Source organism: Kogia breviceps, chromosome 1 (assembly GCF_026419965.1).
Source record: "Kogia breviceps isolate mKogBre1 chromosome 1, mKogBre1 haplotype 1, whole genome shotgun sequence".
Classification (NCBI taxonomy): domain Eukaryota; kingdom Metazoa; phylum Chordata; class Mammalia; order Artiodactyla; family Physeteridae; genus Kogia; species Kogia breviceps.
This window is the reverse complement of record NC_081310.1, coordinates 185,516,699-185,530,587: the sequence shown is the minus strand read 5'-3', so window position 1 is coordinate 185,530,587 and position 13,889 is coordinate 185,516,699. Positions and strand designations below refer to the sequence as shown.

The following is a 13,889-nucleotide window of genomic DNA, read 5'->3' as shown; positions in this document are numbered from 1 at the left end:
AATACAAAGAACTCCTCACCAGGTTCACCAATTCTTAACCTTTTGTGACATTCTCCAGCTCTATATACATATTGCTTTTATTTCTACGCCATTTGAGAGTTAGGTTGCATACATCATGCCCTTTTGTTTCTTAATGCTTCACTGTATATTTCTTAAGAGCAAGGATATTCTCTTACAGTGCACTTATCAAATTTAGGAAATTTGACATTATATATAACATTTTACACGTTAACCTGTGGTCAACTCTCTAATTTTGTCAGTTGTCCTAATATTGTCCCTTAGAGCAATTTTTCTTGTATAGGTTCTAACCTAGGATCACACATTGCGTGTAGTTGTCACTCTTTGGTTAGTATCCTTTAGTATAGAACCTCAGCCTTTTATGGTATTGGCATTTTTTTAAGGAAACAGGCCACTTATTTTACAGAGTGTTTCTCAGTTTGAGGTTGTCCATTTCCTCATGAGTAGATTCAGGATACTGCATATTTGGTTAGAATACCAGGTCAGTAATGTTAACGTCCATCTCAGGGTATCACCTTTTGGTAAAAGTAATTTTGATCACTTGATTAAGGTGTTGTCCAGTTTTCCTACTATATGTTTAGAATTTTTCCTTTTATAATTAATAATTAATTTGTGAGGAGATACATTAAAATGTTGTAAATATTCTGTTGTCATTAAATAGCACCCCCTCTAGATTTAATAACCATTGACAATTCTTGCCTGAATCAATTTTTCCTACAGTTGTTGCAAAATAGGATTCTACGTGCTAGATATGCTCATTGCTACAGAGGTCTGGACAGAGATAGGACAGCAAAGCAGCTGTAACATGCTAGTGAGTTGTTTTGTACCACAGTGATTTGTCCTGAATATCATTCATTCAACTAAGGAAGAAAATATTAACACGTTTATTCTGGTTAATGAGTTTTTGTTGATACCTCCAATTTAGTCCAACTCAGGCAGTCTTCTTTGCCTTCACCAATTCCATATTTTCATCTCCATTTCTTCTGTAGTTAGAAGCTAGGTTCCCCAAAAGATGTACCCGTTTTCAGTCCTGCAATACACACAAAACAGTTTCAGAATTTCTATACCATACCACTGTGAAAAACAAATATGTAAGAAGAGTTCAAGATTTGTTTGCAGTAATTTTTTTCTTTGGTCTAATAGCGTACAACGTTCCTTGTTCAAAAGTTACTTGGATTTGTTACCCCTCCCACGCACCCCCAAAGTGTGGCTGTGTTATTTGGAATACAGTTGTGTTCATTTATGTTTACATTAAATTTGTTTTTCCCCATTCTCATTTATTTTATTTATATATAGTCTTAATTGTTTTCTTAGGTTCAATTTTCAAAAGCTAGCTTCATTTTAAAATTTTAATCATTGTAATCACAGTCGATCATTCTGGGCATTACCATGGTAATAAGCAAGAGAAAGGTTGGACTTTGCTGCTAGATAGAGAAGTTAGTTAGATAGTTGACAAGTTGCTTAACTGTGTGGGGCTTAATTACCTTGATATGTAAAATGTTTAAAATATTTTCCTTTTAGAGGTGTTGTGAAGATTCAGTGATAGTTTTTTTTTTTTGCGGTACGCGGGCCTCTCACTGTTGTGGCCTCTCCCTCTGCGGAGCACAGGCTCCAGACGCGCAGGCTCAGCGGCCATGGCTCACGGGCCTAGCCACTCTGCGGCATGTGGGATCATCTGGGACCGGGGCATGAACCCATGTCCCCTGCATCGGCAGGCGGACTCTCAACCACTGCGCCACCAGGGAAGCCCTCAGTGATAGTTTAATAAAGTGTATACATATGTTAAAACCCAGGAGCTGTGTATTTATGATTCACACACTTTACTATTAAAAAAAAACCCAGCACAGGGACTGGAATGTGTTTGGTGTACAGCTAGTATTATTCTCTTCCTTAGCAAAAGAAGAATATTCAGAACAAGTCGTAGTGGTGCACTTTGACCTGGTTTAGCGGATTCTTTTTTTTGTTTGTTTTGTTTTTTTAAAAATAAACTCCTTTAATTGAGGTGTTTTCTAGTATCTGGCAACCTTCTGCAGTTACTAATCAATTACATTATCAGGAATGACAATGCTCTCCATAGAGATATTTATAGCTGCTTTGGTCTTTAGTTTGGTGCTACTGTAGAACCTTCCAAAGGTGTTACGACTAAGATTTGAATCTTCAGTAAGTTCTGCGTTAACATGCAATAGTATAGATTTTTACAGATGTTATACATAAAATGGTAGGAATCTCAGGTTCCAGAGTGTCCCCATTTATTTTTGGATTTTTTTTTCTAATTATTTAGGAGTAAGCTCCATAGCACAGAGGAAGCAGGGATCACTAAGTGCCATTAAATTTTGAGTACTTGGTTGTAGAAAAAATGTTTACGTTTTAATTTGTCGTGATAAATTCTGTGAAATGTTTAATTTGTCTTCTTGGGTTTATAATGTCCTACTGGAATTCACTGAAAGTGTTGTTTTTTAGCAGTATTCTTATTTTTCATACCATGAGATCATTTCAGATTTTTCATATGGACCAGAGTCCTCAGTTCAAACTGACTTAGTTCCTCTTGAATTCAAATTCTGAATATGAGATTGTGAGGAAGGAAAAACACCAGCAACTAATGAGATGTATCCTTGCTTTTTGTCAAGTATTAGAAGTTAAGTGATGAGCTGGTGTACTGTTAGAGTAGGTATAATTTAAGACTTTAGTCAAAACCTGTCTTACGCAGTAGAGTGAAATTTTCTTGATCATGTGTACCTTAAAGGATGTTAAATGATAGTGCTGCCTCATACTTAGAGGATAGATTTTAGCTGGATAAATTATGCTTGGATATTGAAGAATCTTGCTCATCTAAGGAATCGTACTCATTCTGTTTCTTTAAATGTTGCACTTTTTGTTTATTGAACAATTTTAATTTTTTTCTCCTTGGGAAAGGAAAAGATTTATAGCTTTGAGGGCTTGTTCATTGCAAGTAAATGGACAGACCAGTGGTGCTTTGGATCTAATGTTAAAAATGAATGGCAGTATTTGTTTTCTGTCACCAGTCCATCTGAATAGAAGGTTGGTTGCATGTAAAACATTGGGCATTTATTTAGATGCCCCTAGTGGGGCTCAGGAATACAGACTTGGATCTGTTTTTGATGCAGGGGCTGAATGACTATAAATGAAGCCTTTTCTCTAGTATGCCAGACTTAATTTTTGTGAAATATATTCCATTTGAATAGGGTCTAGGGCTAAGAAAAGGTGTGTGAACGCCTGTACTTTTTACACAGCTTGGTTAACTGTTTTGTTGTCTTATTTTCTACATTTACTTTTTGTTTTGTTGTTTTATTGGAGCTTTGGTTGTGATGCCTCAAAGCTCCAGCTAGTGTTAGAGCTCAGGCAGTTTGAGAGAATTGTTTGGCTGATTTTGTTTTCCCCATTCTTTCCTTTCCAAATCCCTTCCATGTCTACAGTTGTACATTATATTAATAATTTAAGAAGTGCGAGTTACACATCTTAGTGCGTACCTTTGAATTCCTTTGATTCTAACCCTAGCATATTGCTATAGTAAGTATTCAATGAATGCCAGAGGTACTGATGGTGGTTTTATTGTTTTGTAATATCTGCTATTTTGACTTCTCCTTCAACCTTTATTCACTTTCCATAGAATATTATCCTGACAATACCTTGTCTACTTTTGATGTATTATTTAAGTGGCAATAAGAATGACATCTTTAATTATCATGTTTTGATAGCTACTCTAAATTCTTGTATTCTCTCTCAGTGCTGGCAAAAACAAAGCAAAACAAAACAAATCACTGGTATACAAAATATTTAACTTTCCTTTTTTCCCCTTAAAGTTTTTTTTTATTGTGGTAAAATAATATAACATAAAATTTACCATTTTAACCATTTTTAGCATACGGTTCAGTGTCATTAAGTACTTACCTATTCTTTTGTTTGTTTGTTTTTTTTTTTTGGCTACGTGGCCTGCGGGATCCTAGTTCCTTTACCAGGGATTGAAACCTGTGCCCTCTGCATTGAAAGCACAGAGTCCCAACCAGTGGACCACCAGGGAATTCCCTTTTTGTTTTTTTCTGTTTGTTTGTTTTTTAGGGCTGTTCAATACACATAGGGTTGTTGTAGCTCAGTTTTGAAATTGGACTGTTAAATCCTTCCTCTGTGACTCTTCCCTTCCCTTCACAGTTTTGGAAATGTGTATGGATATTTTAAAACACTTTTTATCTGGAAATAATTTCAAACCTACAGAACGGTTGCAAAAATAGTATCAGGAGCCCACATACATCCTTTAACCAAATTTACCAGTTGTTAATGTTTTACCCTATTTGCTGTATTTTTCTCTTTCAACATATTTATACATAATTTTTTCCCCCTGAACTATTTGAAAGTAAGTTGCCATTTGGCCTTGCATAAGTATGTATTTCCTAAGAACAGAGACATTTTTGTATAATGGTAATCAACTTAAGGTAATTTAGCATTGATAACCATACTCTAATCTAACATCTATATCCCAGTTTTACCAGTTGATCCAAGTCCAGTTTTTTCTGCTTTTAGTATAGGACCATGTATTACATTTAATTGTCATGTCTCTTTAGTTTCTTGTAATTTGGATCAGTTCTTCAGCCCTCCTGTCCCCTCCCCCCCCTTTTTTTTTGGTCTTTCATGATGTTTTTATTGAATACAGGCCCAGGAATCCTCTCTCCCTCCTCCCCTTATAAAAATGTTCTTCATTTTGGGTTTGGTCTGCTTCCTCATGATTAGATACAGGTTATGCTATTTTGGTTGGAATACTACCTTAATGATGTCTTTCTCAGGATATAAATGTAGAGGCATATGATACTCATCTGCCACTCATTGGTGATGGCAGTCTTTTTTTTTTGTTTTAAAAAATCCTACTCCAATCTTTTTTTTTTTTAATGTTTAAAATTTTTTTAAATTAATTAATTTATTTTTGGCTGTGTTGGGTCTTCGTTTCTGTGCGTGGCCCTTCTCCAGCTGTGGCGAGTGGGAGCCACTCTTCATCGTGGTGCGCGGGCCTCTCACTGTTGAGGCCTCTCTTGTTGCGGAGCACAAGCTCCAGACGCGCAGGCTCAGTAGTTGTGGCTCACGGGCCTAGTTGCTCCGCGGTATGTGGCATCTTCCCAGACCAGGTTTCGAACCCGTGTCCCTTGCATTGGCAGGCAGATTCTCAACCACTGCGCCATCAGGGAAGCCCTGGTGATGGCAGTCTTGATCACTCAGTCAAGGTGATGTTGTTTCTTCACAGTGTAGTTATGTTCTTCCCTTTGTGGTTTATTAATCATCTTTAAGACCGTACAGATATTCTCCTTTTCACCAGTTTCCTCCATATTGATTTAGCATCCACTGATTCTTGTTGAATTTTTTTTTTTAATGTGTTTTCAGTTTCAGGTACTGGTCTTACATATACACATTAACTAAACATGTGAACCTGCTTTGGTAGTCATGGGCAGTGGATTTTGTCAGCTGGGTTTCATTGCGATTTTTCTTCCCTTAGTTTCACTGTGATTGTTTCCTAATCAGATCTGAGTAGATTTGATTTTTAATTATTTCTGTAGCAACAGTTTATTTTTGTTACATTATTGTTTGGTTGCTAGTAGACACAAAGATCGAAAACTACAAATCAGTAACAAAGCAAATAATACATAACAAATTCATTGCTGTTCTAAGGACCTGAAATTGTTTTTTGGTTTTTGGTTTTGTTTTTCTTTACTGATGTGTAGTTGATTTACAATATTATATTAGTTTCAGGTGTATAACATAGTTATTTGATATTTTTATATATTACATATCATACAAAGTTATTATAATATTATTGACTGTATTCCCTGTGCTGTACATTACATCCCTGTGATTTATTTATTTTATAACTGATAGTTTGTACCTCTTAACTAGAATTAGCTGAGTGAGAATATTGCTCACATACTTTATTACAAAGCCATATATTTTGTTAAATAAGTTGCCTTCTTATTAATGATAAGTGTGCTGTTAGCTGCATGCTTAATCTATTGACTGATTTGTGATTTTAATGCTATGAGGGCACCAAGATTCAGTTGCTGATATCTCCAGTTTTTTTTTTTTTCCCTTAGGGCAAGAGGATTATGACAGATTACGACCGCTGAGTTATCCACAAACGGATGTATTTCTAGTCTGTTTTTCAGTGGTCTCTCCATCCTCATTCGAAAATGTGAAAGAAAAGGTGAGTTAGTCAGATATTCTTGCCCTGAAAAAAAGGTTGTTATAGAACTTCTGTTGATTGTAAATAGCTTTGGAGGCTTGTGGATTAATGCGAGTGTATTTTTAAAAATATCTTTTCTCTAGTGGGTGCCTGAGATAACTCACCACTGTCCAAAGACTCCCTTCTTGCTTGTTGGGACCCAGATTGATCTCAGAGATGACCCCTCTACTATTGAGAAACTTGCCAAGAATAAACAGAAGCCTATCACCCCAGAGACTGCTGAAAAACTGGCCCGTGACCTGAAGGCTGTCAAGTATGTGGAGTGTTCTGCACTTACACAGGTGAGGACTGTGTGGAGCCCTGCATTTATTTACAGTGGAGCGGTTTCGAGCAGCATTAGGATTCAGGGCTATTTCTGACAGCGGTCTGCAGTGCTCAAGAAAGCTGCCCAGGAAGACTGTGACCAGCTTCACAGTGTATATTCTTTTGTTAGAGGTCTCTGTTTTTATGGAGAAAATTATTAGTCTCTAAATAAAGCTCTTGTGTTGGTGAGCTCCCACGTTTTACTGAATCATTTGTAGTGGTCAGGGATTGTGTTAAAAACAAAAATTAACGGAAAGGTCCAGATTAGCACAAATTTACAAGAGTCTGTGAATGATTCCCCTCCCTCCCCCTCAACTTAAAATTTCATCTAAATAAATCTGAGTTTTTATCAGTACTGACAGTTGATGCTATACTGTTTCTGGGGTAACTCAACTGGGATAGGGAATTGGTTGTAATCATTGAGACTTCCATGTCAGAGAAAGCTACCTAGGCCATTTCTCAAGCATGCCTTTATATAGTGTCTCTATTCTTATGTTTTTGGAGGCGTTCCTTCTTTATGCAGTCCTCTCTTCTTTCTGAACGATTTCATTGGAACTCTTCTCATAGTTTGATGGGAAACTTCAGATTCTGAGGACAGGGAGCAGTGTTAGGGTTTTTAGAGTGAGAGTTATAACTGACCTGTGTGATTTCATTTTCTCTACCTTCATGGTATCACCAACCAGTTCTCCCCTCTGAGTACTGTTCTGGGGACCAAAGGAAAATATTATGTAAATAATTAGAACAGAACTCTTTTATTCTACTTTGACATTTGAACAACGAGCAAACATGCCTAATTAAAATAAGGCAAGACTGAAGGCTGGAGATTTCTTATCATTACATGAAATTCACTTATATTTCTCATGTTACTTTTTCAGGTAATTTTTCTTTTTTATTAAGTTTAAAAAAACACTTGGATTCTTGATGATATGTATACTAAGGTAAATAGCATATATAGTTACATATTATACATGTACTAGGTATTTAGCATGTAGCGTGTAGACATAATTTAATAATCCCCAGTTTAGCCCTGGGTTGGATGTGTAAAGATAAAATTTTTGTTCTTAGCTGGATATTTCACAGGATGACTTCAAGGCCTAATTTCTTCTCCCAAACCCAGTTTTCCTTGGCAGTTTAGTTCTGTTGTATTGCTATTGTAGATATTTAAAAGTTGAGAAGATTTTACATCTTCTCACAGGTAGCACTAACTGAGATTTTTTAAAATGCCTGATGCTTTTGTGTTTTGATACCATCTCCAGAAAAGTGTGTGTGTGTGTATTGAAGAAGGATATGTGTGGAACATTTGAGTCAGATAACTGTTGCATATCCCCATTCTCTAAATACGGGTTGCTTTTGGGAGAAATGGAGGCAAGTAGGCCATGTGGACCCAATTTTAGGTCACTAGTGAAGCTTATTTTAGAGAATTGGATGCTTCCATATAAAGTTTTTTACAGTATGAACAGGTTTATATAGTAAGTCACTTTCCAGAGAACAGAAATTTGAAAAGGTCTTAGCAACTACATTTTTCTTACCAGATTTTGAAGTTTGGAGAAATCAAAAGAGAAGATAGAAAATGGGGTCCCTGGATACTGTTCGGGAGCTAGAATTTTTTAGGATTCCAGGTTCTGTTTGTTGATTCCTTTAAAACTGAGCTCTTAATATAATCAGATAGTGTGATTAAAGCAGGGGTTAGTTTTTTCTTGTAGGGGATTAATTGATCTTTGTCAATAAGCAAGAAGGTATTTGCTTCTTACTAAGGGATGCCCTAGTTTCTGATTGTCGTCCTCCTCTTTTTTCCCTTATAAAATTTATTTCTCTTTCTGTCTTCCCTCCTTCCTTTTATGTTTGACAACCAGAGTTTGCTCCTAGATGTGTAGAAAGAATTTCAGAGGAACTTTAACTTTCATCATTTCTACTTTGTAAAAGACACAGAAAGAAGGAAACTTTTTAACCTCTTTGCCTCTTTCCAATGCTTACTGTTATTTCTCATTTATTTTGTCCCTAGTGGAATGTGTGAGCGCCAGTTCTCGAGGCTTCTGTGGTGGGGGGAGGGCAAGGTGGGGGCGGCTGGGGTAGTCTGGGCCTGGCACTCGTTATCGGAGCCGTGCTCTGGGGCTTTGGGGGAAGGTTTTACTTGGGATCCAACTGACCTAAAAGAACATGTGGAACTTCTTTGGGGGGTAAACCTGTGGCTTCAGATTTAGGTGAGTTTAGGTGAGTCTGTAGACCTGGTACCAGTACTACTGAGTCGCACTGTCATGCTGGAGTTCTGGCTGAGGTGTAAGTGTATTTCTGTATCTTAATCCCTGTAGATCTGAGAATATTCTTTGTTTTTCACTCCATGCTTTATGCTTTGATACCCATGCGGACATCTAAAAGCATTGGACTGCTTGCTAAAACTCATTCTAGGACCCGTTCTTTGTTTTCCTATTGGGTGGTGGTTACTTGCTCTAATAACATTACTGAATAACTGAGGTGTATGCTGTTTCTAGAGTCTGTTGTTTAAACTTCTCCCAGTTGGTACTGCTGAACAATTAACACTTTTTCTAAGTGTCTGAACCTTTTGTTCTGGGAAACTGGTTTACTCTGAAATCCTGATTAATCCCATCCAGATATGTCATTGAATCTAGAAACATGTAGCATGCCTATTAGCCTGCTATTTGTGTCCTTCAGTTATTCAGGGGATGAATTCACAGAAGCCTGAAATTGTAATAGGTGTAGTTCCAAAATGTGTGTGCCATTCTTCTCATTAGAAGTACTAGGGAATTCTGCAAGGCCTAATTATTCACTGCATGTATCTCATGCTTACATCCTCTCCTCTGGCATTATTTTCATTAAAATGTTGTAATTTAGATTTCGAAGTGTGATTGTTATAGAAGTCAACGTGTGGCATTTTCACAAAAATTGCTTTCTTGCTCAGTTAACCTTTTTTGAGGTAAGACGTTTGTTCTGTTATTTACTGTCTTGATAATGGGCTTAAGATCTAGCTTTCTGGCAGTTATTTTTCTTAAGGTACATTGCTTCTGTGAATTCAACCCATTTAATCCAGACTGCTGTTGTATCTGCTGGTCTTTCTAATCCTCTAACCTGGCTGCTATTCTCTCTCCTCCCCTCTGTCTTGTAGAGAGGTCTGAAGAATGTGTTTGATGAGGCTATCCTAGCTGCCCTCGAGCCTCCGGAAACTCAACCCAAAAGGAAGTGCTGTATATTCTAAACTGTTTTCTCCTTCCCCTCTTTGCTGCTGCTTCCTGTCCCACTACTGTAGAAAGATCGTTTAAAAACAAAGGAATAAAACCATCCTGTTTGAAAGCCTCTGCGTCATTTTACTCACCACCTTAGAGCAACTTCTGTATTAGTTTTTGATCAAGAATGCAATATCTTATAGAATATTTTTTGTGATAAGTAGTCAAGTTGGACTTGTTTAACTTTCTGCTGCTTGAGTTGCCTGATGCTCAGAGCTGTTTGGTTTGGATTACTATTGCAAAAGGGAACTTGGTCTGGCATTAAGAATGTCCTCTTGGAGAAAATAAGAAGAGTTTAACACTTCTAGATCTTAGTTCTAGATGGATAAAATAACACAAACATCATTTTACTCTTACGATCAATTGTTAATTGTAATTGCATGACAAAATTTATGGAAAAAGGGTGACCTGCTAGTACAGTGTAATGGGGAAGGGAGGATTCCTTTCTGGTTTTCCTTTGTGTAGTGAAACTTTTGTGTTGCTATTGCTTTGGCTGTCTGTGCTGTAGTGGAGTATTTGTCAGTCTGGGTGGGAAAGATAATTGATGTACCTGCTACTGCTTTATGAGATCATTTGTTACATTATCTTTTAAGAGTAGCATCCATTTTAACAGTTCACTTAAGGTTTGTTAATGTTGAGATGTAAAGCTGCCATCTTTATATTTTCCTGCTTCTGATTTTATTGTTGTGAGGGAAACATACAATTATGGTTACCTTCAAATTTTGAAATTAAAACTATACAATTGTTTGTATAAATGCCTGATGAAACTTTATTCCTGTTGCACTGCCTGGCTCTAGTTTTACATATGTATCAGGTACCCACATTTTTGCTTCCTTGAATCCCCTTGGCTCTAATTGGTGGGATAAAGGGAGTTTAGAGTGACTATCTTTGATGCAGCTACTGTAATCGCTCTCTCCATCTTTGCCTGCGCCTTCCATATAATAAGGATGCCACTGCCCGGTGCCCCACCTCTCAGTCCTATTCCATATCCAGCTGTTTCATTTGAATGCAGAGCTGCTTACTTGTTTTTATGTAAAATGTTTCAGCAGCATATTACAATCACATTGAATGAGCAAATGACATGTGCTTGTTTGCTTCTTGTGACATACATTGGTCTGCAAAAAGCTTTCTCAAAGGACCACTGTCTCACTCATGAATATCTGCTCCTCTGCTCCTGAATTACTGGATCCTTCCAGTGCCCTGCCTGGACAAAACTTGGTGAAGAGAGATGATTGTGTTGAGATTCAGGGTTGTTTTTAATGTTTCGTTATTTGCCAACTCCTGGGGGTTTGAATGTTTTAAATTTGATCTTCAACTGTATTATACTGAATATCAGAGTGCCCATTTTTTTCTTTCTACCCCTTTTCAGAAAGGCCTAAAGAATGTATTTGATGAAGCAATATTGGCTGCCCTGGAGCCTCCAGAACCGAAGAAGAGCCGCAGGTGTGTGCTGCTATGAACGTCTCTCCAGAGCCCTTTCTGCACAGCTGGTGTCGGCATCATACTAAAAGCAATGTTTAAATCAAACTAAAGATTAAAAATTAAAATTCGTTTTTGCAATAATGACAAATGCCCTGCACCTACCCACATGCACTCGTGTGAGACAAGGCCCATAGGTATGGCCCCCTTCCCCCTCTCAGTACTAGTTAATTTTGAGTAATTGTGTATTGTCAGAAAAGTGATCAGTACTAGTTTTTGTTTTGTCATTTCAAAAAAATTATTATTTTTTTTTGTTTAAAAGCAAGGCATGCTTGTGATGACTCTGTAACAGACTAATTTGGTTGTTGAAGCTGTTTCCGGGTTCCACTCTGGCGAGTAATCTGGGATATCTAGTGTTTTTTTTTTTTCTTTTCTTTTTTTTGGGGGGCGGGGGAGTGTGTGTGGGATTTGTTTTTATTTAGTCATGTTTTTTTAATTCATTAACCATTGGACAGCCCTTAAGGGGAGGAGGATAGATTGATTCCACATTCCACTTCCTAGATCTAGTTTAGAAAACGTGTTCCCCACCTGGTGCTCTTAGGAAGGAGTATAGTAAACGCCTCATTTAATAATATACTCCTTTTTGAAAGTTGCCTTTTCTCTCCACCCTTGAGTAGGTCCAGTATTTGATGAAACTCATGAAAGTGGGTGGAACCTGTCTTGCCCCTCCTCTTTTCTAGGATGCACTATATATGTGACTGTGACTCTCAAGGAAATTTGTTTGCCATTTGCTGATTTTTTTGAAGTTAATTTCTAACTTCTTTACTGATAAATGAAGAAAAGTATTGCACCTTTTGAAATACACCAAATGGATTGAGTATGTAATTAAAAAACATGTTTTTTCCCTGTCAGTCATTGTCTTAATATGCTTAGCATAGATGTGCAGCTTAATAGTGTATGATACAGTGTTCCTAGAACACAGCTGAAGACCTGGTATATAGAGGAAATCCGAGGGGTGGTGCTAGAAGACAGATGTCTATGGGATGATTCACATCCTCTTTCAAGTTTTGAGGATGGAGACCTGCTTCATTAAGAAGCTGGGGGTGGGGTGGGGTAGGGTGGGGGTGGGGAGAACATTTAACAACATGGGGACCAGTCAGGGGAATCCCCTTATTTCTGTTTTGCATATGAGGAACCCTAGAGCAGCCAGGTGAGGCTCTCTAGTTTAATAAAAATCCTGGGGAGAGTCTTACGAAGACTCTTCATAAGTGTTAATAGGGATTTTATCAGCTTATTTTGGTTGCAGTTTCCAAGTCTTAAAAACGTTAGTTAATCTTCCCCACCTTCCCCAAATCCTACTTCTTGTAGATTTCATTAGTGTTGAACCAATGCTTTCTCGTGTCTGAATTCTTTGTATATGCATTCTTTTCAGATGTATTAAACAAACAAACAAAAAAACCCATTACAAGTCAGCCTGGGGGTTGTTATTTTCCCTCCGCCTCTTAATTTTTAGATATTTAGGAATGGGAACTTGACTCTTATTGACATCAATTTCTAACAGATTTCAAGATAAAGATTTAGAGCATAAAGATTTAATGTACCTTGTTTTGTGGAATTCAGTTTGAGATTTTTTTTTCCTTCACATTCAGGTTTGTGCCTTCCCTTAAGTTTGGCAGGTAGCCTACAGACTCCTTCTCTTTAATACCAAGTGGGTTCATAACAGTTCTTAGTGAAGAAATGTTCTGGAAGCTCACTTCTCATGTTTTTGGAAGGAAATGGCAGCATACTTCCAAATCCATCCATCAGTTGGAAAGCAGCCATTTTTCCTCCAAGTTTTCTGTATCAGTGGTTTGCAAACTTTGCTGCTTTAGTAGAGTGGATCTTGAGCAGTGCGTTATTTAAAAGCTTTCCAGGTATTTACATTATGCAGCTAAGTTTGAGAACCACTGCTCCTAGGTTGTTAACCTCAAACTGCTTCTATAAGATTCCAGATTCTGTGCTTTGAATCTGAATATGGTACACATTTTCTGTAGGTGACAAGAATGATGCATTTCCCTTAAGGGCATTATACTGATCTGTATGAGAGTCGTAGAAACTAAGGACTGTTAATCCAGTTAATAAGGTTGATACAGTGTATAGCCTCATTTTGATAGTTTTCTGTATAGAGTCATGTTTGACTTGATTCCATACTGTGCTAGAACTAAGCTGGGCTGGTTGGGAATGGGTTAGGAAGAGGCAATCTGAGCTTTGCTGTTTTAACCAATGTATCTTATTCCTTGTTGACCATACCACGGAGAGACACCTGGATCATGTTATGAGACTGAGGGGAGCAGAAACTATGTATGTGTATCCCTAGTTCTTAGTACAGTGGCATATAGGTCCATCCTGATTATTGCTGTAGTCCTGGCCTAGAGCAGTGTTTGACACATAAGAAAGGTCTCTAAAAATAGTCATTGGATGGATACATGTTTTCAAGAGTGAATAAATGAAATAAAGCAGTTTACATGGTTGTGTTGACGAATTAGCCACACGTTAGAACAATGGTGACAAGAGGATTGATTGAAGCTAACATTGTTTTCTAATTAAGTATTTTCGATTTGACTTACACATATCAGATGAACATGGGTGGCAAATGGATGAAGCTAACATTGTTTTCTGTTTAAATACTGTTT

At 37.4% G+C, this 13,889-nt stretch overlaps 1 protein-coding gene across 4 annotated transcripts in view; it reads left to right on the top strand.

The window, feature by feature from the left end:
* CDC42 (cell division cycle 42) overlaps positions 1-12,679 on the top strand; it is a 61,677-nt gene extending 48,998 nt beyond the window's left edge. For 3 of the 4 annotated variants that reach the window (XM_067015390.1, XM_059053563.2, XM_067015386.1), the window contains exons 4-6: positions 6,108-6,217; positions 6,340-6,537; positions 11,168-12,679. In XM_067015390.1, coding sequence (XP_066871491.1) covers positions 6,108-6,217; positions 6,340-6,537; positions 11,168-11,257 — 398 coding nt within the window. In that variant the 3' untranslated portion in view covers positions 11,258-12,679. Of the gene's footprint in view, positions 1-6,107; positions 6,218-6,339; positions 6,538-9,680 lie in introns of all 4 variants that reach the window. The other variant, XM_059053568.2, reaches the window with a different exon arrangement.
* The last annotated feature ends 1,210 nt before the right edge of the window (positions 12,680-13,889 follow it).